The sequence below is a fragment of the Melanaphis sacchari genome, unplaced genomic scaffold (assembly GCF_002803265.2).
Source record: "Melanaphis sacchari strain LSU unplaced genomic scaffold, SCAv2.0 Contig23_pilon_pilon, whole genome shotgun sequence".
Taxonomy (NCBI): Eukaryota; Metazoa; Arthropoda; class Insecta; order Hemiptera; family Aphididae; genus Melanaphis; species Melanaphis sacchari.
In genome coordinates, this window is record NW_020271114.1 from 1,660,769 (window position 1) to 1,684,193 (window position 23,425).

A 23,425-nucleotide genomic window follows, 5' to 3' on the forward strand; every position below is an offset into this window, starting at 1 on the left:
GCAACACGGTTGAATTGTGATATGTAAAATATTTAAAAGCAAGATTATTGATTAATATCAATTATTTCAGTATAAAAGATTACGTTTAAACTTCAATAATTTTCTTAAGTTAGTTGAATTTATCATCACAACTTAGTATATCATTGTCTGAAAATAATGCAGGTATTAACTTTATTTCAAAGTCAATATCTTATACACTCTAATTTGATTGGAAATATAGTTAGTTATTCACTTAAACTAGTTTAACTTCTTACAATATTTACAAATTAGTAATTATTTAAATAATATTATATATCCGTAACCAGACATGTAAATAAGAGGAGTTAAGAGTTTAAATTTCCATATCATAGTGTTTATAACAAATATTTTTGTTTAACATGGTTGTGTTAAGTTAATTTATAGGCATAGACAATTAAATTACCAATGCAAAATTAAAATTAAAGTATAAACGTTTAATTTTTGTACTCAAGATTCTCCACCCAATATTTTTCTGTACAATTATATTCCCTTCTTCACTGAATCTAAAAACAGTCAAGACTAAAAATTAGAAACAGATTTACCGAAATTATATACATAATATGACGTATACAGCTTCCAAAATTTGTAAAAATAAATTATTAAGTTATTTTCATATTTTATAAATTAAAACAAATATAAACTTAAAAACGGTACATGGAATTATAATTATTTCATTTAATAATTTACCATTTTATAATTTTAAAACAGTAGCTTTTTAAGGTTGATCAACAAAAGATGAATATGAACGAATTTAATGGTATATACAGTTCTAAAATATTACTTTCAGATTTCAAAATTTTTCTTCAAAACCAAATCAAAATTAATAATAAAAATATAATTAAAAAAAAAAAAAAAAAAAATAAACTAATAAAAAAAATAATACAAACTTTTAAAATCGTTCCTCGGTACCACATATTGTCTAGATGGTATTGAACTATAACCGATTGTCCTTCACTCCATTGCATATTGAATGGTTCTGGTTGGCTATTAGAAAACATTTCATTCAATTCATTTGAAACAAGCTGTAATAATTGAGGGGTTTCTGGAGCAATAATATTAACAAAATTAAAATTAATATTTATTTTAACTATATTTTGTTCATACCATTATCCATATTTTGTAAATAGATGTGGCATTCCATATCAACATTGGTTACAACAGCATTAAATTCAGATTTGTCCAAACAGGCAGGAGGTAGCCAACAGTTAACAAATTTATCATTTTCTATAGTTTCAATAGAGTAATTGAATTCGGATTCTGATTGAGAGTCTGAATATCCACCATCCTGTTGGAAAACATTTTGATGGCAAGCTCTCCACAAAAGTATAGGGTAAATAAGAGGTAAATAAATACTTTAAAAAAAAAAAATACTAATACAGGTGTGAATTGAATAGAAGTAGGTATAGAAAAGTAAAATAAAAACATTTGTAAAGTTGTATACTAAAATTGTAATATTGTAATAAAATGATTGTTAGGAATATTGATTTTTAATTGAGTGTTGTTGTTTGTAATATTAGAGTAAATTTATTTCTTATGAATTAAAATTAAAAAATAACGTTATCTTGAATTTCAGGTTAGTTTTTTTTCAATATTTTAAATTAAATGTGACCAATCAAATAATTTAAATTGAAATATCATATCTTCTATTATTAATAGCTGTTTAATTAACAACAAATTAAAAATGACCAACAATAATGTTATTATTAATAAATTTACTCAAAAATATAATGGAAACATAACATAAAATGTTGAAAGTTTAAAAGATAGTGTCAACAATGAATATATTGTGTACATTATTTTAATGGTTTTATTAAACACCTTAATTAAAAATACCTTTTAATTTTTGTTTTTTAATACAGATAAGGAATTTAAATTGAATAAAATACGCAATTTTATAAATTAAATTATAAATTTTTTTTTTTATATCATAAATTTACATGGTATAATATAAAATATAAGGTGGTTCTTTTTTGATACAAATATGAACACTTTTAATGAGTAACAGATAACAAACTTAATAGTATTATTGTTAAAAAAAAATGTTTAACTTTAATGTTTATTTAATATGAATTGTATTTTTTTTATTATTGTTAACACAAACTTCATTACCTGAATTGATACATTGTTTAATTATAATATATTAAATGAATATTTTTTCTTTAAGATGTTAAAATCAGTATTTGATTTTCTCAACACATATTTTTGCTTTAAGTTTACTTACCTTTTTATCTCTGAAAAGTAAAGAAAAGAAAATATTATTAAAATAATATAGTATTCTTAAAAAAAAATTGGAAATAATTATTTTTAAATAGCAAATAATGTCTAGGTCATTGTAATACTATTTTTAAAATTAACTGCAAGATAATAATTTTTTATAAAGTTTAAATTTTAATGTCAGTTAAAGTATTCAATAACGATTTATTTCTATCTGGAGGCCAAAAATGTTTCTTTTTTACTAGTAATAGGGAAAGTAGTAATCACAGAAAAGTGTAGAAGTTCAAGTAAGATTCATTTACATGAATGTATATATATTATAAATTTAATCTATTATATCAAATATTAGCAGGTAGGTAGGTTACTTTCATGCTGTTTTATATGAATCAATTTGGTGAATCTAGAATCTGAATTAAAAATAATAAAATCTCATGTATTATAAAAGATAGGAGCATGAGAAAAAGTAGTATGTATGGTTTATATGAGAAAGTAATTTCTGTTTAGACAAATTGCAACCCTTGCTTGTAACTTATGCTGCTAACATTTCCTACTACTAAAATACTTCACTTTCTAGTATATTTGATTAAAATAAGATTTAAAAAAATGTAAGGGTACTGAAATTATTACACTACACGGGAAAGACTCAATTTTAAATAAGAAATTGAAAACATCTTTGAATTTGAATTTGTGAATCATATATTTTAAAAATTGTTAGTTTTATACAGCTACTACATTATTTGAATCATAACATTTTTTTTTTAAATTTTTAATAATAATTATTGTTTAATGTTAAATTATTAATGTGTGATTAACTTACTGTTTATTATTTAAAGCAAAACCTTGTTCTATCATAAATCTGCTCATGCTAATCCAACGTTCATGTAATGGTTCCAAAGCTCGTGGCATTTTTATTTCTCTGACCCATATATCTCCTAAGGCAATATCCTGTTCTTTTGCCTATAAATAAAACATAATAATAACATTAATATATAATTAATAGTTAACATTAATTTGAGGATTTACATTCATTCTTGAAAAATATACTAGAGGATATTTTTTTAATTTTTCAATCAAACGATCACAAGTAAATTTAGGCCATATTCCATTTGAAGCACCCAAAGGAACTAAATTGTACAAACCACAGTGCAGAATTCCACACTTCTCTTTAGCACAATTTTCTTCAAGTATATGTAAAGATTTAATAGATATTTTGTCAATTGTTTCATTTAAGTCATATAAATAAACCTGGGAAAAGAATAAATAAATAAAATAATTACATAATTTAATATATAATTTCTATGCAATTTTAATTGTTTCAAAACATTTTAGTTTTAAAATTAGTAATAAATAATAAATAGTTATTGTTGAGAATAAATTACTAAACGGCTAACAAAATATTCCTTAACAATTTTTTTTATAAATAAATAGAAGTCATTAGGGATAGGTTGATTGAAAGTCTTCACATAGTATAAAACAACTTGTCAACGTTCAATTTGTGTATACTTTTCTTAAACAAGATATAAATGTTTATGCTAAGCCACTAATAAGTAGTAGTTTAAGTTTTTTTTTCATAAATTAACATAATATATTCATCATAAAATTTGAATTTTATAATCTATTACACAGATTGAACAATAAGTAAATGTAATTTATGACATTTAGAATTTACATGAATTATTTGTAAATAATGTTATTTACATTTGTTTTTTTATTTGGTAGTTTTTCATAAGATTATTATCTTTTAAACAACATTTAATAATAATTTTAAACTTACTGTAACTAATTGTTTTATTAAATCTATATTTAAAATTTTTCCTCTATACCAATTTCCATATTTATTAATAAATATTGCACATAAATCATTTATTTTCCAAACTAATTTTTGTGTCTTCTTTTTTTTATTAGCATAGACTTTGTTCATATTTCCAGTTAGTCTGAAATCAGATAAACAATGTATTTAAAAAGCAATTTAATTTAGCACAAATTCAATATGAATGCATATATAACTTTGTTATACCACTACCAATGATTATGTGTATGATAATATGTTTGGTTCATAGATATAAAATTAGCTTGTTAAAAGAGGAGAAGGGCTAAAATTATAAACATAGAACAGGTTCATGATATGGAGGCCCATTACAGTAGTGTAGAGAGGAGAACCAAGCACTCTTACCAATTTACGCCTATGGTTTGATTAGATTAGGTTAAATAATTTTTGAAAATTTTTTTTTTAAGAGGAGATATTTGAATATATTATTTTTGTCTAAAATGTAAAACAAAATAAAAAATTAAAGTTCAGTAAAACAAAAATTTGTGTTGTTGAATTCAATATTTGAATGAATTGATTTAATATTAAGCTTAAAAGTAAAAATTTTATTTGTGAATTCTCGATGGTTTGTATGTAATATTTCAACTTTTAATGATGTTATGAACATTATTATTATACATTTCTATTATATGTACATTGTACATGCTCAAAACTTGTTTAAAAATGAAAATATGGTAAAAATGAATGAGGGAACACAAATAACATTTACAAGTTTGATCAGAATTCACTCTAATATTTAGCCAACAATAGTAAAAACATTAAATTCATTTTTATTTACTATGTTTGTACGTTTGAAAGATGAATACAACACAAACGGGTATGTTATTCTCTTATCATGTTATTCTATGCAGGTGAAAAATACACTTCTTCATAAAATCATAACTATCAGCTATGTTTAACTGATGACAACTGATATTTATAAAATGTTTAGAGTTTTTAATAATATTGGCATGGCAGAAAAGGCAAAATACCGTTGGCTTTAAACATATTAAATATAAAATTAAACAGAGGACAAAATTTTTAAACCATTGTATATTTAAATATCAGCTGTAATAATGATACAAATTAATTTAAAATTAAATGTATAGTATTTTTCAACATACTGTAATGCACTTACTTCTCAGTATTGTAATTCATTTTTTTTAATATTATTTCATCAGGACTGACAACTTTAATGATTGTCATTGGGACACCAGGAAATTTCTTTTTATTATCTTTATTTTTCCAATCATGATTTTCATTTTCAGTAACTGACCGCTGCTTAATGAATGATAAAGGGTCATCATTTGGTAATATTACTTCTTTCTGTAATCAAATAGATTTAATTTTGCACAAGGAAACAGGACAATTTTATGCACATAAAATAAGCTTGGACAATTCGTATAGCAGTAAAATCTTTTCCACACAGATAAATATTTTAATGACTAATTAAGAACCTACTTCGAAACCATATGCTGCATGCATAATATAAACTATAGTATAGATCATGAAAATGTGCAGATCATAGCGTCAATTTTTCCAAAAAACAGTGGGCCTAAACATTTTTAGGTGTATTGCCCCGTAGGCTCAGTAGAATATTATGAATTTTTTACAGCAAATTTCAAATCTGGCGTGAAAAAGTTTACCTGCCATCAACACAAAATAAAATAGCCACACGGGCTGTAGTTGCCACACGTTTTTGTGATCTGTACAATAGTATACAAAGGTTGACTTGATGTCAAGACCCAAGCAGATTAATTTTGATATGGAACTTGAGATCAGGAAGTAGTCCAATTTTTTAATGATAAAAAGTATAATTAGAACTATGACAATAATTTATTAATAATTTTTAAAGTAAAGTTCTACTTACATTTCTACAGTTTACATGTAACACTGGTAGCTTCATTTGTTTTCTTATATTTTTTTTCTTAAATACACATAATCCAGGATCCACTGTAGTAGCGTAACCTTGAGATACAAGTTGACTGTTCAAGCAAAACTCAGTTCTTGATGTATGATTATATAAAACAATTTTGTGGGTGTCGCCATCAACTTCATGTATGAAAGCTATCAAGTTATCCTCAGCATAATCAATCTTTGAAAATTTTAAAAATGCAGCATAAGCATTGTCACTCCATTTGGTGCTTTCTATACCATCTACAGCAGGATAAACATCTGCCAATGAAGCTTTTATTGCCTATAAATAATAAAGTATCAAAATAAAATTTTAAACACATATGTTTGAAAGCAAATAATAAAAAAAAAAACTCTCAAACAATTTAAACATTAAAATAAGATAAATTCTAAAGGTAAAAAACTATAAAAAAAAATATTATTTTTATTTATTAGAGTTGGTAATTAGCTGGAGCTTAAGGTTCAAAATAACTAATTTATGTTATTCTATATTACAGTCGACTCTCGATAATTTGAAGTTGGCAAGACTGTTGAAAAACTTTGAATTACTAAGAGTTCAAATTGTTGAGTAATTAAAAATAACAAGAGAGCAAAAAAAAAAATTTGAATTACCAAGAAATTTTTTTTTTTTTTATTATTATACATAATTATTAATTATTTCAGCAAATTAGGTGGTACATATTAGAGATATTTTTTGTTTTTAAATTGTAATTTAAACTGTATAATATATAATTTACATACAATGTAAATTAAATTATTATTATAAAAAATTATTTTTTTTTGAAGAAAACTGTAATCGAATGTAATTTTATTTTTTCAATAATTTTTTATGGTAGATAAAGCATCAAAAGCCTCAACAGTAACTTCTGACTGGAGTAAAAAGTTCCTTTAATTTTTCTAAGGATGAACCGGCTTCTTTTAAATTCACAAGAGGAAGGCTATAGACAAGTTAAGTTACGATTAGAGATGATTAAGAAATAAAACGATAAAGTTCTTATGATAATAATTCTATAGTTATCGAAAATAATAAGGTAAATCTCTACACGATTGTATAGTAAATTATTAACAAAAAGATTAAAAGAAGACAGATAAAATACATTTAGTGAATATAATTTAAATTTTCAAGGATTGATAATACTTTAAATTGTCATGTGTTAGCGGCCAATTTTCCCAAAATTTAATTTTGAATTACTAAATGTACTTAAATGTATTGTTTTTATTCAAATTACCATGTTATTTTCAAGGGACCGAGCATTTACTTTGAATTACCAAAGGTTTCAAATTATCTAGATCTGACTGTATATTAATATACTCTTGAGCTTATAAACTTCTGTGTCATATTGCAAATGTGAATTAGGTATTGGAAAACATAGAAATTTATTGAAACTACTTAAGAATAAGGTTTGTTTTGGCCATGGAGAACAATAAAAATTAAGTAGGTAATTTAAATTTATAAATATATATATAAATAATTACTGAAGTATAATAAGTTGAGTTAGTAGAATCTACAATTAAAAAACAATAATAATAATATTGGTTATCAGTTATTATTTATCAAGTTAAAATTCAAATTTAGTAAGAAAAATTTTTAAAATACTTTTAAAAACAATTTTTAATTGTTCCATTGTAAAATTAAACGTACAAGTGGTGGTGTTTTAATGAGTTCTTTATCGAGTACTCTTAACTCATTCCATGGCAATGTTTCTGAATTGCCAAAATCTATATAAAAAACAGTAACCAAGCGCGATTCAGGCAAACTTGTTATTTTTGCGCGATACCAAACACCGTCAAGAGAATATCTAGCTGCAACAGCCATACCTAAGAAGAAAACAAATATTACATTTATAGTAATAATATCCTAAGTTTAATATTAATCAAGATAATATTTAAATATTTAAGCACCAATTTGTGGCGTATATAATAAATAGCTCTTATGTGTATTTTTTGCAGTAGGTGTGTATATTGTTTTCAGTGCATCCATGACTTCTTCTAATTGGGCAGTATCATCAGTCTATAATTTAATAAAAATAAATTTAAATACATAAAACCTTTGTTTAATATATGTATGTATGTATGTATAATTACTGTTCGCAAATAAAACTCTGTCGGTGAAATGACGTGACATAGAACTACAGGATATCTTTCTTTTTCTTCTAGTTTTAAACTATCAGGTAATGTTATCATTTTTACAAGTTGTTCATGCTAAAAAATATAATATAATTTTAAAACAAATAAAATCAATTGAACAATTTTAAAAATTTTAAATACTTACTAATGTTTTGTTTACATAATACTCATAAGATCCAAATCCCAAAAAAAACATAGCATCACGTATGGACAGTGGATAATTCTCTTCTTTCCACACTACATCAACTTCGATACGTTGGCCATTTAAATTCAAAGGGTACACAAAAAATGAACCTGTCTTTACTAACATTAAATCACTGAATAATATGTATGCTTCGTTTGACCATCCAGTTGTTGATTTTGGCTTCAAATCGTAGAAAGCACAATTGTAGGCTAATGATGGTATTGAGACAACACTTGACGGCACACTTCTAATTCTGCACAATAAAAAATAAAAGCAACTTGTATTATTTTAATTAATTTATATAAAAATAAAAAAAGATACTGGCAGATTTTTTTTATCATAATATTACTGTATGTTATTACTTTGTATTTTTAATTTCAATGATTTAAGAATGGGTCACATACATGAAAGTGCTGTATAGATGAAATAAAAAACAATAAAATTGTTGTAAAAAAAAGGGTGAGAAATTATTTCATCTTTAGTTTTGATCCAGTAATTTGTCCAGTTAGTCATATTCATGTTCAAATAATATAAATTATATTGTTATATATTATAAAAGAAAAGTATTTTTGCATTTTTTTGTTTAAGTTTCCTTGTGAATAATTTTAGTTCTTTCAATAGATTAATACAACTATGACAATTAAACCAACCAATAAGTTGTAATAAAAAGTGGCTACCTGTCAGCTGTTAATATCTCCATGAAACCATAGTCAATAAAGTGAACTCTAAATAAATCTTTACCATCTTCATTGTAGGAATGGAGAACAACACCTCGGTGCCATTCATTAGTTGATGTTTGTACAGCATACACAGTGTTGTCTGTAAATCACATACAATGCATAGTTAATAAAACATAGTTGTCTATGTCATATATCATTAATTAAAAGTCCCTATGGTGATGAATATTTTTTTGATTGCAGTGAGAATTTTTGAATATTAGGAAAATAACTTTAATACAGTTTTATATTTATTTGGTCTGTAGGTGTTTAAGTTAAAATAGTAAACTTAAAGGATTATTTAAAATAAAAAATTAGTTGTTTAACTCACTTAATCATTTAACATTCAAATATTTTCTCAACAAAATCAAAAATAGTTAAAAAATTCTTTATTTTAAGTTCTATACTTTTAAAACAATAAAACTATAAAAATCTGTTTCCAACATAATTTGTCATAACATTTTTATGAACATGAAATTATGAACCAACTATTTGGGGTAGTCAAAGTAATACAAATAATTAAAGACAATGGTTTATTTTGAACTTTGTCTAATAGATTTAATTAATTCACAGTTGTTTAATGACACGGTAAAATAATACAATTATATTTGTTTTTATGGAATTTTTCTAATTAAATTTTAATAAATGTCTCAGAGAAATTAACTAAACAGTGTAAAAAATATTTTACAAATTGGACAGCAATTACTGCAGTAATTTATTTGAATATTAGGAAAAAATTTTGAAGGCAAAAAGAACAATGAGTTATAAAAGTCGTGCATATCTTAAAAAATCACTAAGTTTATTTGAGCTAATACTAATGATAAGGCTTTGTGTAAATAACTTAATATTTCCTCCACTGTACGCAAAAACACAAAATTCTATATATTTTTAATATATAGATTAATTAATGTAATAGTAATTAAATTAATCAGTTACTAGAGGTAACTTAATGAAAATTCTGATTGAAATAAAAAAATAATAGGCAATGGGCGTAGTCTAAATGTTATAAATTTAAATAATGTCACGAGATTTCCAAAAAAAAAAAAAAAATGTTGTGTTATTCCAAAAAATTATTAATATGTTAAAATGAATGCTTTTTATAATATTACAGTAGAGCCTGGTTCTGAATAACTTTGAATGACGGTTTGCGTTATATAAACGATGTAAATGGTTGGTTAAATAATAATAATTTTTCTTTATGTCCACAAACAATTATGTGAATAATTTATAATAAAAATATTTTATTTTTTTATTTTTTATTTAGAAAATATATAACATTTACAATCTGTGCAAAATAGTACAATAAGCAAATTTTCAAAACATAAACAAGAACATCAATAAAACGTGATAAGGAAATCCATCCAGTGATAGGACCCTTTTTTTAATTATATTTTAGGTAAAGTGCCTAGATTAGGAAATCATGACACCAACGTCTTTTTAGACGACGAGGAGGGTCATTTAGAAGTGAAAAAGAATACTGGTTTGAGACGAGTGGGTTGGAATTATTTATTTAAAATAATTTTTTTTAGGACACTGTCATTGTTTTCTGCTTGTTTGTAGCCTGTTAAAGGTAGGGTCCTCTATATTCTGCAAACAACAACCAAAATACTACTTCTAAACATCCGCGGCATGTATAAATTTGTATCTCGCCTTAAAAAAACTATTTGACAATAAGAATTGTTGATACGCTTTCTCTTATTCGATGATAAGACGTTCGCAAGCTAACTTACCCATTTCCACGTGATCTACCGGTACAGCGCCGTCTTCTGACTTGACGTGTTTGTTTACATTGTCGTCAACCATATATAACACCGCCTTGTTAGCAACAAGTTGTAAGTAGAAGTCAGACGGGCTGTTAATGTGTGACACGATCACGGGTTCAATTTTGGATCTCACGATCTCCTTGATGACCTGCGATTGCGGTGGACTGTCAACGATGGAAGTTGAGATGGAATCACTGGCAGCAAAGGCATTATCAGAATTGGTGGTGGCGTCATTAGAAGAAGCGGCGGCGTCACCGGAAGCGGAGGTGGTGTTTCCGGAAAAAGCCGAATAATTGCTGTAGCAGGACAACATACTAGAAACGGATGACGGCGGTCTTTCGGCCAACGCTTAAACACATCACAAACGGAACGAATCAGTAAAATATAAATCTACTTACTACCTAGTTACATCATTTATTGATTACCCCATATCATATTAAAATAATTAATATTTACAGTTTTAAGAGGAAGTTTGACGCTTCAAAGGAATAAATATTGAAAATTTTAACAACAATTTAAATACATTTGAAAATCTCAATTAAAAGTATTTTGTAGTTTTATCGTTGTCACGTTGTCATATGATTGCGTGCGGTTTATGTCGGCGGTATACCTCTCCACGATTTCGTGTGCTACGCATAAATTTTATTTCCCTATAACGTTATCAAATATCTATATACAGTAAATATTCACACAGGGTGTGACGACCCCACGATAATTACTTTTTATTACCAATACCATCGATATAGATAACAAAATAATCTTCTTATGACTAAGAATGTCTAAAATATTAATAGTTATATTTTTATTTTGTAAATTCCCATATACCTAGATACACGAATATACGAAAATAGTACTTAATGGTTAAACCTAATGTTAGTCAGTGATCAAACCTAATTGTTTACATTTTAAATTTATTTTTTAAGATGGAAAATAAAATTACATTATTATTTCAGAAAAAGGGTGAGATTTGTTAGTAGAGTGTAATAAGCACAAGTATTGGATAGTGAGCTGATGAGTATGTAAAATAAAAGTGCAGCATAGAACAGTGTACAAACACGATTAATTACGTCATGATTGATCTAATCTAAGCAGGTAATCAAAAATTAAATCTAAATAACTGACGTACATAACATTCAAAATAACTATAGCAAAGAATTTGACATTCAGTTTCATTTTACGCGCAGTCGTACGCTTTTGAAAAATCAAAATTTAAGGTAGGTAGGTACAAATGACTTTTTTTTTTAAAGGTACAGCTGTTTTTAAAACATTTGTAATGAAAGAGTGTTTCTAAAATTAGACTAAGTCTTAACATATAATTATTTACAAAGTAATAACATCAAATATCTTACAGTTGTCATCTGAGTTTAATCCAATCATCGCGGTTAGGGTGTATTCGGGCAAAAAGTGAGGCGAACATCCCAGTACGTAACGGTCGGATAAATCGATATTGAAGTTCACAGACTGTTGGATGGTGTTGAAAATATTAAAATTAAACTTGATTGATGGTTTGGTTATACTCTTCTTAGCTAAGTAATAAGTCGTATCCAGCATGCATTTAATGTCGGAAATGTAATCCATAATCGCATTAGACGAATACTGATTGTTCTTCAACAGCACATCCACAATATTCAATTTGGTTTGCAGTTTCTAGAAACATTATTCCAGTTGAACAACCACAAATAATAAAAAAAATCTACAAATAAGTATAGGTAGTTATAACATAATAAGCGCGTGGAATTCAAAACTTGGACGCATATTAAAATTTAAAAAAACCGAGAAATCCACTTAGTTGTACTTTAGTAGTTATAGAGTCTCAAATAAATTGAATGGAAGTGTTAAATTTGAACTCAATTATATAAATCATAGCATACAAAAAACGATTCTTAGAAGAGACTTGATCAGTAAGCTATATTTCTAAATATATTTTATTAAATACGTATATGTTTACTGATATTAGTAATCAATAATATTATTATACTACATTAGCCTGGTAGGTTAAACATATATAACCATATATTTATACATACAATGTATGTATAAATGCATTTTAAAATTTTTAAGTTACTATAAGTAAAACTTAGAATCATATATTTAATTTTCAAGACTTAGTTATTAATAATAAAAAAAAATATGATGTTTTTGTATTTTCAATATTTTTTAATTGCTATAAGTACAAAAGAATCTTATTATAAATTTCAAGATTTTTGAGTGAGCACTATTATATTTTTTTAACATTTATATAAAACAAAAATCGATAAATATAAATGTCATTTATAAATAGCACAAAACAAGTCAAAATATTTTTTAACACATATGATGTATAGAAATTGTTAATATAAATATTTTATGAAAAACTTAAGTCTTTACAATTATTCATTATTGAGTAATAAAAAAAAAAACATAATAAACTTAGTTGAAAATTGGTTTTATGTAAAATTTTCAGGTTATTCCTAGTAGTTTTATTTTACAATTACATTTAAAAGTACAAGGAATTTTTATCAAAATATCAATTAAATCCAACTTATTACCAGAAATCACTTTCAAAGTTGAAGATTTTACTGCTTAAAATACTAACGACAGACAAAACAATACATCATTGTAAACTTATACATTCGTCATTTTCCTCAAAATTCAAAAGACAGGGTTTTGAATTACTTAAAATAGTATAATGAAAAAGTAAAAAGTAATATTAAAATATTAGAAGAATATTATATGATTATTATTACTATCATTTCATTCAAGGACCACAATGCATTTTTATGTTTTTAATAGTCATTAAATAATTTTTATCTAAATATTTTTTTGAATTGCCACAGAATTGCGCTAAACATTTATTGAAACTACTGTAAGATACTATATAATAAAATATTATTCTTACTTCTATGAAACTGTTTAATTGGTCGACTATTTGGATCATAGAATTGGCGGAAGACTCTTCGGCTTGATCCATCACATTAAATAACTGTTGTTCAAAACATTGGAAAGCACCAATTACAGACGAAACGTACGTTGACAAAAGTCGTTTTATGTGATCAAAGCTCTTATTTTTCTTCAAATTATGACATCGGTATTTTTTTACTTTATCATTGAATTTCTAAAACAAAAATAACAATAATTACAATTAATACGCATTAGTAAAACATTTTTATAACTTCACAATATTGTAATAATTATATAAAAATAAACACGGGCGATTGAATGAGTTAAAAATAATATTGTAGATAAAACAAATGATCACTGTAGAACATTAAAATTGATTTGTAAACGCTTACGATAAAATTAACAACGAGTGAGATGACTATTATGTTTAGTTGATGGTCAAGTAAACCATAAGTTTTATCGAGAGCCGATGTAGACGCATTTTAAGACTACATTTGTATTTTATTATTTAATTTTTTTTTTTTTAATTTAATGAAATTATAATTAACAATAAGGATATCTCTTACAATAACAGCAATTGATCAAATATATCTTAGTAGTAAAATTAACGTTTTTTTGAACATCGGAACACGTATATACCAATTTTTATGTATATTGTTTTGTTATGTTTTTTTTTTTTTTTTTACTCGGATATACAATTCCCATTAATAAATTAACCTGTAATTATAGTTAATAGTTTCAATTCGTAGCAGCTAACCTCATCTACGATATACATTGAAAGAGTAAGCGCATTATACAATCATACATATTTTTTTTTTAAATATATGCATAGGTAACAAAAAATATTTTTTACAAACCATTACCACTTATATGTATATGTTATTTAAATGATATTGATACAATATAATGTATTATATTATGTTTATAGGGTATCAATACCCTTCCACTCTACTTCCCCTTCCGGATCTTTTCTTATTGCTCTTTCGAATTGCCGAGGCCACGTTAAAGCAGTCTCATGACCGGTCATGGGCCTAGCACGAGTGAGCCGTCAACCGGCTTCCTTGTATGTTCTCGATAGACATGCGTACGATTCTCTTTTTAATGAAACTTAATCGCTATATATTCATTTAGAACAATTTTATAATACTTAATTTATTAAATTTAATAATTAAACCATGTATTTGTTTAATATAGTTTTATTATGCTCAATGCTCTCCGTCATCTTCATACCAAACATTGGTAAGTGATACATCATTTTTAAAACATAATTTTATCATATACTTATGTTAATTAAACAAATTATTAAGTGAAAATCCGGGGTTTCAATTTAACCCGAAAATCATATTAAAAACAAACACTTCAATAAAATGCGTCGTAGTAATATAATTAGTATTTCATATTATTCTCATAAACTTGATTTTAAATTAATTTAAGACAATCTTATATTATTTTATTAATGTTCTTGTGAATTAAAATTTGATAGATAGAACGCGCAATTAATATTTTAACTTAAGAACTACTAATAATTTTTTTTTTAAACATTTTAATGTTTAATTAATATGTTTATTTTAATGTTTAATTAATATGTTTATTTTAATGTTTAATTAATATATTAATTTTAATGTTTAATTAATATCAAACATTAATCTGCTAATGTTTAGGGTATAGTAACCATAAAAATAAATTGTTACTAACAAATAGTATGGAACCTTTTTAGTCAAAAAACAATATTTATAACTGTAAAAATTATTTGATTATTTGGCATTTTACCAATTTTCAATTAAATCAATTTGTGTAAGTTTAAAGAGATAGATATTCGTTGTGTATTTAGAAAGGGAGAATTTAAAGCAGAGTGTCACATAATAATATAAGAACTGTAATATATGCTTAGTATAACTTTAAAGTCCACCATTAGATGTATTTGTTTCTGAATGAACGGCGCACAAAGAAACAGGTTTCCAGTATAATCAGTATATTATAGTTATTATTTGGAACATCGCCAGCCAAAGTGGGGTGGGAGATAACGAAACCTGTTCTTTGGAGATCTAGCACCCTATACCGAATGCAGAAATAAAAAAGGACAAAAATAAATAGGCCTTTTTGTCAATTCAAACATAATTCGCCAATTTTGAGTACAAGGTCTCGTAGGTGTAGGTGGAGGTAGCTTTTTTCGAAAGGTTTTTGCCACGCCCCCGAGTCACGTATCTAGAACAGTCGGTACACAGCTTCGGGGCAAGCACGACTTCGTTATTATTAACGATAGTGATAAAATAAGAAAGAATAACAAAATAAAAACGCCTGCGGGGCGCGCGGACGAAAAACAGGAGTTTATAAAATTTGAGTCCCCTAATAATGTTAAGGTCAAAACTAAAAATACTGCGACTATAATATACAATAGATTTAAGTTTCAAGAAATAATTTTAATACATGCGATCGATTAATAATATCGATCGTTTCCTCAAAAGTTATTAATCTCGCCAGCTGCACACATGTTAATCACGTCAATAAACTTGAATCATTATTGACCTCTCATACACGAACACAGCTTCTTTGGATTGTTTATGTGCACAAATGCACAATCCCACACGCGGGCATACATTTTAGGGATAACAAAATATATTGTTATTATATTATATAGTTTCATTAAAACGCGGACACACGATCCATATATTATACACGCCTGTAAAGTAGGTATCATTCGGGTTATAACAATAAATATGACCTATGAGGTCACGTCTTTATGTTCGGGCGCACGCCAACGCGTGCCTAAGAATTATTATGAAACGTAGAAAATAAAAACGTTACGGAGCCACTTTCAAATGGGTCTATTATTCAACGTTTGACCCGAGTCGCAGTGTCGATTTGAATTGACAATGTAAATACGAATAAGTGGCATAATACACAATATAAAACGTTGTACATTATTATGATATGATAAAAATGCAATAACATATTGTTTTTTTATTATTTACAGGTGGTTCGGAAGATGGCAAAAAATCGAAGAGCGCCAGAGCGTTGGAGACACGAGACGCTGGAGGAGACGATGATACAGACGGTTTAAACCAAAGAGATAGGCTTGAGGACGATGACGAGGAAACGACCAAAGTACCACCGGGATTTCTGAGTCCGTCAGTGAGAGAATACTTGGAACTAGGAAGGTCGATACCAGGTATAGTTGTCATACTAATTACACGATTGGTTTAACTAACTGAATTACGATTATACCCAAAAAACAGGATAAGTTGCGATATGGAATGCTTATTATTAGTAGTATTTAAATAATTATTATAATATAGTAACAGTGATTTATCTCTGCGAGAGATGAACTGGTACTCAGTATGACTAACACATACGAAATAACGATAAACTATAATATGTCATCGTCGCCTCGCTGCCAAATAATAATTGATATGGCAACTAGCACGCACGCAAATATTACCTAATGGAGTTTTGTTAACACATTATTCAGTGGGATGTATTATTATATTCGAGAGAAAGCCAATTTAAAATCCTTAATCAGTGGCTTAAAAATTATGGTTGATTGAAATTCTAGGCCTTTGATTCACCTGCATATTAAAAAAAAAAGACGGTAACACATTCAATCGAAGTTTTTGTATCATAAGATTTCATGGTATACCTGGTAGCTACACGCATTTGTGCAATTATCGAAAATTGATAATTATCTTATTTTATTATAGAATCTGACAACTATATAGGATTGATTTTAAAAAACATTTTGAAAAAAAATACATGGCTTCATTTTAATTTTGTTTTTTTACTTGATCAATGTTATATTATAATATAATAGTTTAGGTATTTTAAAACACGTTACAAAAGTAAGAAGATAATTCCTCATTATAAAAAACAATTTTACTTAAAAATGAGCAATGTTTGTATTGTATTGATATGCAGTTAATTTAAAATAAAATAAAACTATGAAGTCCTCAAATTCTACCAAATATGACGGCAATAATAACAAATGCACATTATAATACAACTAGGTTTTTGACAAGTTATGCAACTAATCGAATGCGAATGAATGCGATGCCCATATAGATTAAGCTTCATACGTAATAATATTTAACACGCGCTGAATATTAAAATGAATAAACACTTTCTAAGAGTTCTTCTGACGATACGCATTCGATACACATTTAAACGAAACGTAAATATAAACTCGGTTTAAGAGATTAAGAAAAAAAATTTCTGTTGACAAAATATTAACGACATGGCCATTAAAAAAAGATTTGTACTCGTCGCTTGCATTGAGCTTGAGGACATCGGTTAATATATATATTTTTTTAACAAACGAACGCGAAGGTGCACACGATAATATATATTGTAATATGCGATGCGATGACAAATATTTTACACGGTATAACACGAATAATAAGAACAATAGACATGAGGCGGTATCGTAATGCCATATTACTGCACTCGATAGAACGATGACCGATTTTTATTTAATTTTTATTTAAGAAAGGACACATAACAAGCGGGCTTATAAGAATGATAAACCAATTTGATATTTCGTGTACATTAACGAATTGTAATATAGCCAATGTACAGAATATAAACACTGCAGTGGCAGAAGGACACAATTGATGATATTCGGTATAAATATTTCAAGGTCTGCGTCGGCGTCGGCGTTGCAAACGTATATATATTTCGCGATGATATAATATTTAATATAGTGAGATGTATATACATATATAAAATATGATACGCGCGAAAATTCGAGTCTAATAATTATTCATCTCGGACGTTTTAATATGGATCATTATTATCGTTAATAACCTTAGAATGCGATCAACGAGTGAACGTAGATTGTAAGTGGCGACGCGACTGTAATAAATTTTAAGCATCAAAACACCATAACCACAGTATCGGCTTTTTTGGCGTCCTCATCCCTCAGACTTCCGATAATTGACACGTCAAATCAACAACCTCTGATCTTTGATTACAGTCAATTATCTTTATTATTGTAAACAGATCGATTTGCATATATTTAACTATATACGAGTCAATAGTTGAGCTCGTTTTGTAACTAGGAAATACATTTTAACAAATACCTACTAATAATAGTAGTCGTATCGGTCTTTCACTACTGCAGCCATGTTATTAGAACAATAATACAATTATATAATCCACTATAATAAATGTGCACATATTATAACCTATTAAAATTAAATTGTATATTATAATATAATGTTTGACGTGATATACGCGGTACAAGTCGAGAAGCCCGGCGGTGATTTCTTATCCTGATTAATAAAAAAAAAAAAAAATGAAGTTATGATAGATAAAAAAAAATAAATAGTCTATATAATATTAAATGTCAGACAAAATACGAAACGCGACCGCCAACACCGTCGTGCAGTTGAATTTGGAACGGTATTGATTATTATAATAAATATTATAATATATTGCTTTCGATTTGGCGTTCGAAAGACTTGCAAACACCTTACGGTCATTTAACACGTACGTGCTTTTGAAATGAAATAGCCCCGGTTGTAATTATACACATAGGTAGGCACATATATTTTAAAGCATTTTCATGTTATCAATTATCATATTTTAAAATCTAAATCGAATAAATAAATACTGTGGACCTAGGACAAGACGTATGGAATGTGGAAGCAGTTTTTTTTAAAACACCTAAAATTACAGTCAACCGTTCTTTCTAGTAGTACACCTATTGACCACTTGTCTATTCCGTATGAATATGAAGACAACATTTATGTATTTATACGTTTTTGTGGGGTAACGAATGTTGAATGTACATAACTGATAGGAGAGTTTTCTCATTTTTTAACGTAAAATATTTATAGAAGACCATATACCCACCACCTGCTTCAATGTCACTTTTAAGTTAATAATTATTACTTTAATAATGAAACAAACAACAAATGACAATTAACGTGTATTTTGGAACTAAATAATGAATGCTAAGACTAATGTTTTTTATAATATATTTCTAATCGTTATAATAACTTAAGTTATAACTGCTATTACATAATTATTATTTATTATAATATATTACTAACAAAGAATTTTCGTCATTACATCACTCCTTTTCCAAAGTCAATAATAAACACTTATATTTTAACATCGTAATGTTTTTATGAGTTTGGTGCAACTGGACGTCTGGACGACGTTACTAATAATGTCATATTTAATTATTATTATTGCATTGGGCAAGACAACTATAATGCGGAGTGTATGTGGTGCCTAGTCGGCTTAGATCCAGGACTTATAATAGGGTACATTGTACTTAAATTACATACGTAACCAATTCTGTGATACGATAAGCGAATTTTTCCGATTTTCGAGAAATAATAATCAAAATTTGGTATTGGAATTCTAAGCAAACCATGAATAATTACGAAAATAAATTTAGCTATTACACAAAAACGTATCACGCTTGGTATACTTTGTACAATACTTGTTTAAAAACACACACCGGCACTTAGTCACACCAAAACCCACGAAAAATAACATATCTGCAGCGACTTTCTGGCCACCGTACTACGTAGAGTTGTTATACAATATATATATATATTGCTACTACAGTAATAATATGTCGGTTGATATTAGGTAACTACGTTGAACTATCACCTCTGTACAGCAATCGACTTGGAGGTGACCAACTTTTGTTTCGACCATAATATAATATCGCGAGTTTAACGCAGTAAACGGTCGGAAATCGGTTACAGTTCAAAACCCGAAAATTCAAATTTGCTAACACCTCGACCCTGTTGCAGGTAAACCGGGCACGGATTATCCGGTGCTGGCCGTGGTGCCGTACACGGACTTTTACTGCGACGACCAACCGTACCCGGGCTTCTTCGCAGACGTGGACACCAGATGCCAGGCGTGGCACTATTGCGACATCGACGGCCGGCAAGCGTCGTTCCTGTGCCCGAACGGCACACAGTTCAGCCAGGCCGTGTTCGTGTGCGACTGGTGGTTCAACGTGCGGTGCGACCTCAGCAAGGAGCTGTACCACATCAACGAGAGGCTGTACAGGACCACGCCGCGACCGGACAGGCCGCACAGGGTGCTCACCAAGGAGCTGCTCGACCAGATATTCCTCTGATCGACCACAACACGCGATTTATATACATACATCATAATTGTGTTTAACGCCTATATATACATAACTACTGCAGGATTTACGATACGATATAATAAGACGTCTGCGACCGTTCGATTGACAAGTACACAATTGGTGTAGATCTAGAAGCTTCTAAAGGCATATTCAAATGCAATTTCCGTACACAAAACCGTTAAATCCTCCAGGTGCAATCCCTCTTCGCCGCCATACAGAGGCGTCTTTTCTCTCTCTCTCTCTCTCTCTCTCTCTCTCTCTCTCATTCCCTTTCTTTGGTGTCTATATATACATATTTTTTTTATGTATACTGTCGTTATTAGATCACTGATCCGGCAACAACAATTCATGGTCGAAATATTAAGCGATTTTATAAATAAGCGCATAAACATTTAATTTGGTTTTAGCTCCCGCGTAAACGTTTGAAATCTATATAAGTATTGAAAACCAAGTCAACTTTAGAAAGTGACTATGACGCCAGCGGCTCAAACTGCAACCTGTCAACAAAACGTCCACCGCCACCGGTACCGCTAACATACATAATATTTAATATTAATATAACACCGACTAGTCGGTAAAACCTTTGTACCTACATATTTTCTAGAATCCTATTCGTATGTTCGCGGCAATATATTTTTTATTACCTGCGAACGTCACACGACTAAAACCGAATAAAATTTAATTTGCACATTTAACGCGTATAATTGTAATATGCTACCTATATAATAATGCATTACACACCGCGGCAAGTGACCTTATATATCGTGACGATAACCGCCCACCAAGCGTACTTAGGTTGACATCCCGAACGGGGGGTCTCCACGGCACTTAGATCGCCAATAATATTCCGACATGATATTATATTCCAGTAGGTTCATGAAATATTACACCGCGACCGAGTTAAAATATGTTTGGCCATCGACAATTCTGTACAACTAAATTATACATTAAATTGGTCAGGAGCAGTTATAAAATTATTAGTTATTATATTATTCAATTTCGACACTATACACACAACATAAATACTCCTATGTTCGCGATAATCTGTTCAACTAAACAATATGATCGGAAAAAATTACAATTTGTACGGTACCTATACATAAAAGAATATTATTATACGCACGTCAAAGAGAATAATCGTTACATCTCAAAACAGTGTATACAGACACACCACACATAGTGCTGTATGTAAATCGGACGCTCGCGCAAACCGCGTTTGCGTCATTCGTTGTGTACTAAACGCGGACTTACATTTATACTATTGTTTAAAGGTCACTGTTTGGAAATATATTCGTTTTGTTCACTACAGAAATTACATGTGTAAATATAGTATTATCATCATATTTCAAAACCAATAATGATTTCCGAGATGATTGCATTTGAATCGTTACTACAATATAAATCTTTATCCTCATATACTCACTTAACATATTAAGTATGTATGGACGTTATACACATTATGTGCGCGATTGTTATACGAATAAAGATCGATTATAATTTATAACCTGTCATATATACATATACATTATATATATATTTTAAAACTTCTATTATCTAATAGGCAAATCGCCTTTCTATGTAGGTGACATATTTTTTCTTTATATAACTTGTTATTTACGCCATTTGATACGTATACCATATTATATTTATTATTATTTAAGATTATTTAAGCATTAAATTAGTAATTTAAACGAGGAATCCACCGAATACTGTATTTTAATATTAAAAATAAATATTTTTATGTTTAAACATAGGCATGTTATAATAATATAACAAATATAATATTATATATTATATGTATTTCATTATAGGTAAAACAATAAAATATAAGAAATAATTAGATTTTATATTTAAAACTAAAAATACATATAAAAAAAAAAAAAAAAAAATAATAGCTGAAATATTTCTAAATAATAAATGAATTATAACCGAACAGCTAGGTTTAATATGTTTTAGACGTTTACGTTGATTCATATAGGAAAATCTAATTTAACGACTACAGCCCTTAAAACCTTACTACTAGATTACATCCGATTTTAAGGCAATTAATAATGTAATTTAATTATTATTATAATAAATTACTATATATTGAAGATAGTATATTATTCAATATACCAAGTACTTATAATATATATCAAGGGCGACCTAACTTTTTTTGGCCGCAATCTACTTAAAATATACTTAACCTTTGAGGACAAGAGTGGATACAGAGGTCCTAAAAAGATGAGGGGACGCAAAATATATAAACGAATAAAATAAATTAATAGGAGTAGCTAAAGGTATAGGAATTGTTTTATTATAAGTCGAAGTGAAAATAATTAAATGCTCATGGCCCTCTTTCGATAACTGGTATGAACAACATTTTAGTCACAATTAATTACAAATGAAATATTTGATAACTTTTTTGTGAATGGGAGGGGATTGCCTCCCTTGTATCTGCTTTTGTGTGAGGATCTACTTACATAAGAAAGTTTTCCTTAATTATTGAATATCTATAACTATTAAGAAACATACTTGTATAAATTTGTACCTATAAACTTATTACTACAAAGTCTAATTAATATATTATTTTGTTAATCTGGGCATTTTTAAAGTATGACATTGCATTTCGTTGACCAATTGTTCGTAATCTGGCGAATAGTTGTTGGCTAATCGAAGGCTCCAAATGAGCATCAGAGAGTATAGCTCGGT

The 23,425-nt window shown here is 27.8% G+C and overlaps 2 protein-coding genes across 3 annotated transcripts in view; one reads left to right on the forward strand and one right to left on the reverse strand.

Moving 5' to 3' along the window:
* The window catches only part of LOC112594781 (RING finger protein 17-like), a 56,686-nt gene that overhangs the window by 6,442 nt on the left and 26,819 nt on the right, over nucleotides 1-23,425 (reverse strand). For both annotated transcript variants that reach the window (XM_025339765.1, XM_025339766.1), the window contains exons 8-23: nucleotides 13,622-13,837; nucleotides 12,093-12,390; nucleotides 10,711-11,091; nucleotides 8,942-9,083; nucleotides 8,226-8,517; nucleotides 8,039-8,155; nucleotides 7,856-7,964; nucleotides 7,596-7,771; nucleotides 5,910-6,236; nucleotides 5,178-5,365; nucleotides 4,007-4,166; nucleotides 3,256-3,477; nucleotides 3,050-3,189; nucleotides 2,240-2,249; nucleotides 1,123-1,303; nucleotides 906-1,060 (exon numbers count right to left, since the gene is read on the reverse strand). In XM_025339765.1, the coding sequence (XP_025195550.1) occupies nucleotides 906-1,060; nucleotides 1,123-1,303; nucleotides 2,240-2,249; nucleotides 3,050-3,189; nucleotides 3,256-3,477; nucleotides 4,007-4,166; nucleotides 5,178-5,365; nucleotides 5,910-6,236; nucleotides 7,596-7,771; nucleotides 7,856-7,964; nucleotides 8,039-8,155; nucleotides 8,226-8,517; nucleotides 8,942-9,083; nucleotides 10,711-11,091; nucleotides 12,093-12,390; nucleotides 13,622-13,837 (3,114 nt within the window). The remainder of the gene's footprint in view (nucleotides 1-905; nucleotides 1,061-1,122; nucleotides 1,304-2,239; nucleotides 2,250-3,049; nucleotides 3,190-3,255; nucleotides 3,478-4,006; nucleotides 4,167-5,177; nucleotides 5,366-5,909; nucleotides 6,237-7,595; nucleotides 7,772-7,855; nucleotides 7,965-8,038; nucleotides 8,156-8,225; nucleotides 8,518-8,941; nucleotides 9,084-10,710; nucleotides 11,092-12,092; nucleotides 12,391-13,621; nucleotides 13,838-23,425) is intronic.
* LOC112594784 lies at nucleotides 14,652-22,367 on the forward strand. Its single transcript, XM_025339771.1, has 3 exons — nucleotides 14,652-14,862; nucleotides 16,598-16,792; nucleotides 20,388-22,367. Exons 1-3 carry the CDS (start codon nucleotides 14,799-14,801, stop codon nucleotides 20,720-20,722), a joined length of 594 nt encoding a protein of 197 aa, XP_025195556.1. The 5' UTR covers nucleotides 14,652-14,798; the 3' UTR covers nucleotides 20,723-22,367.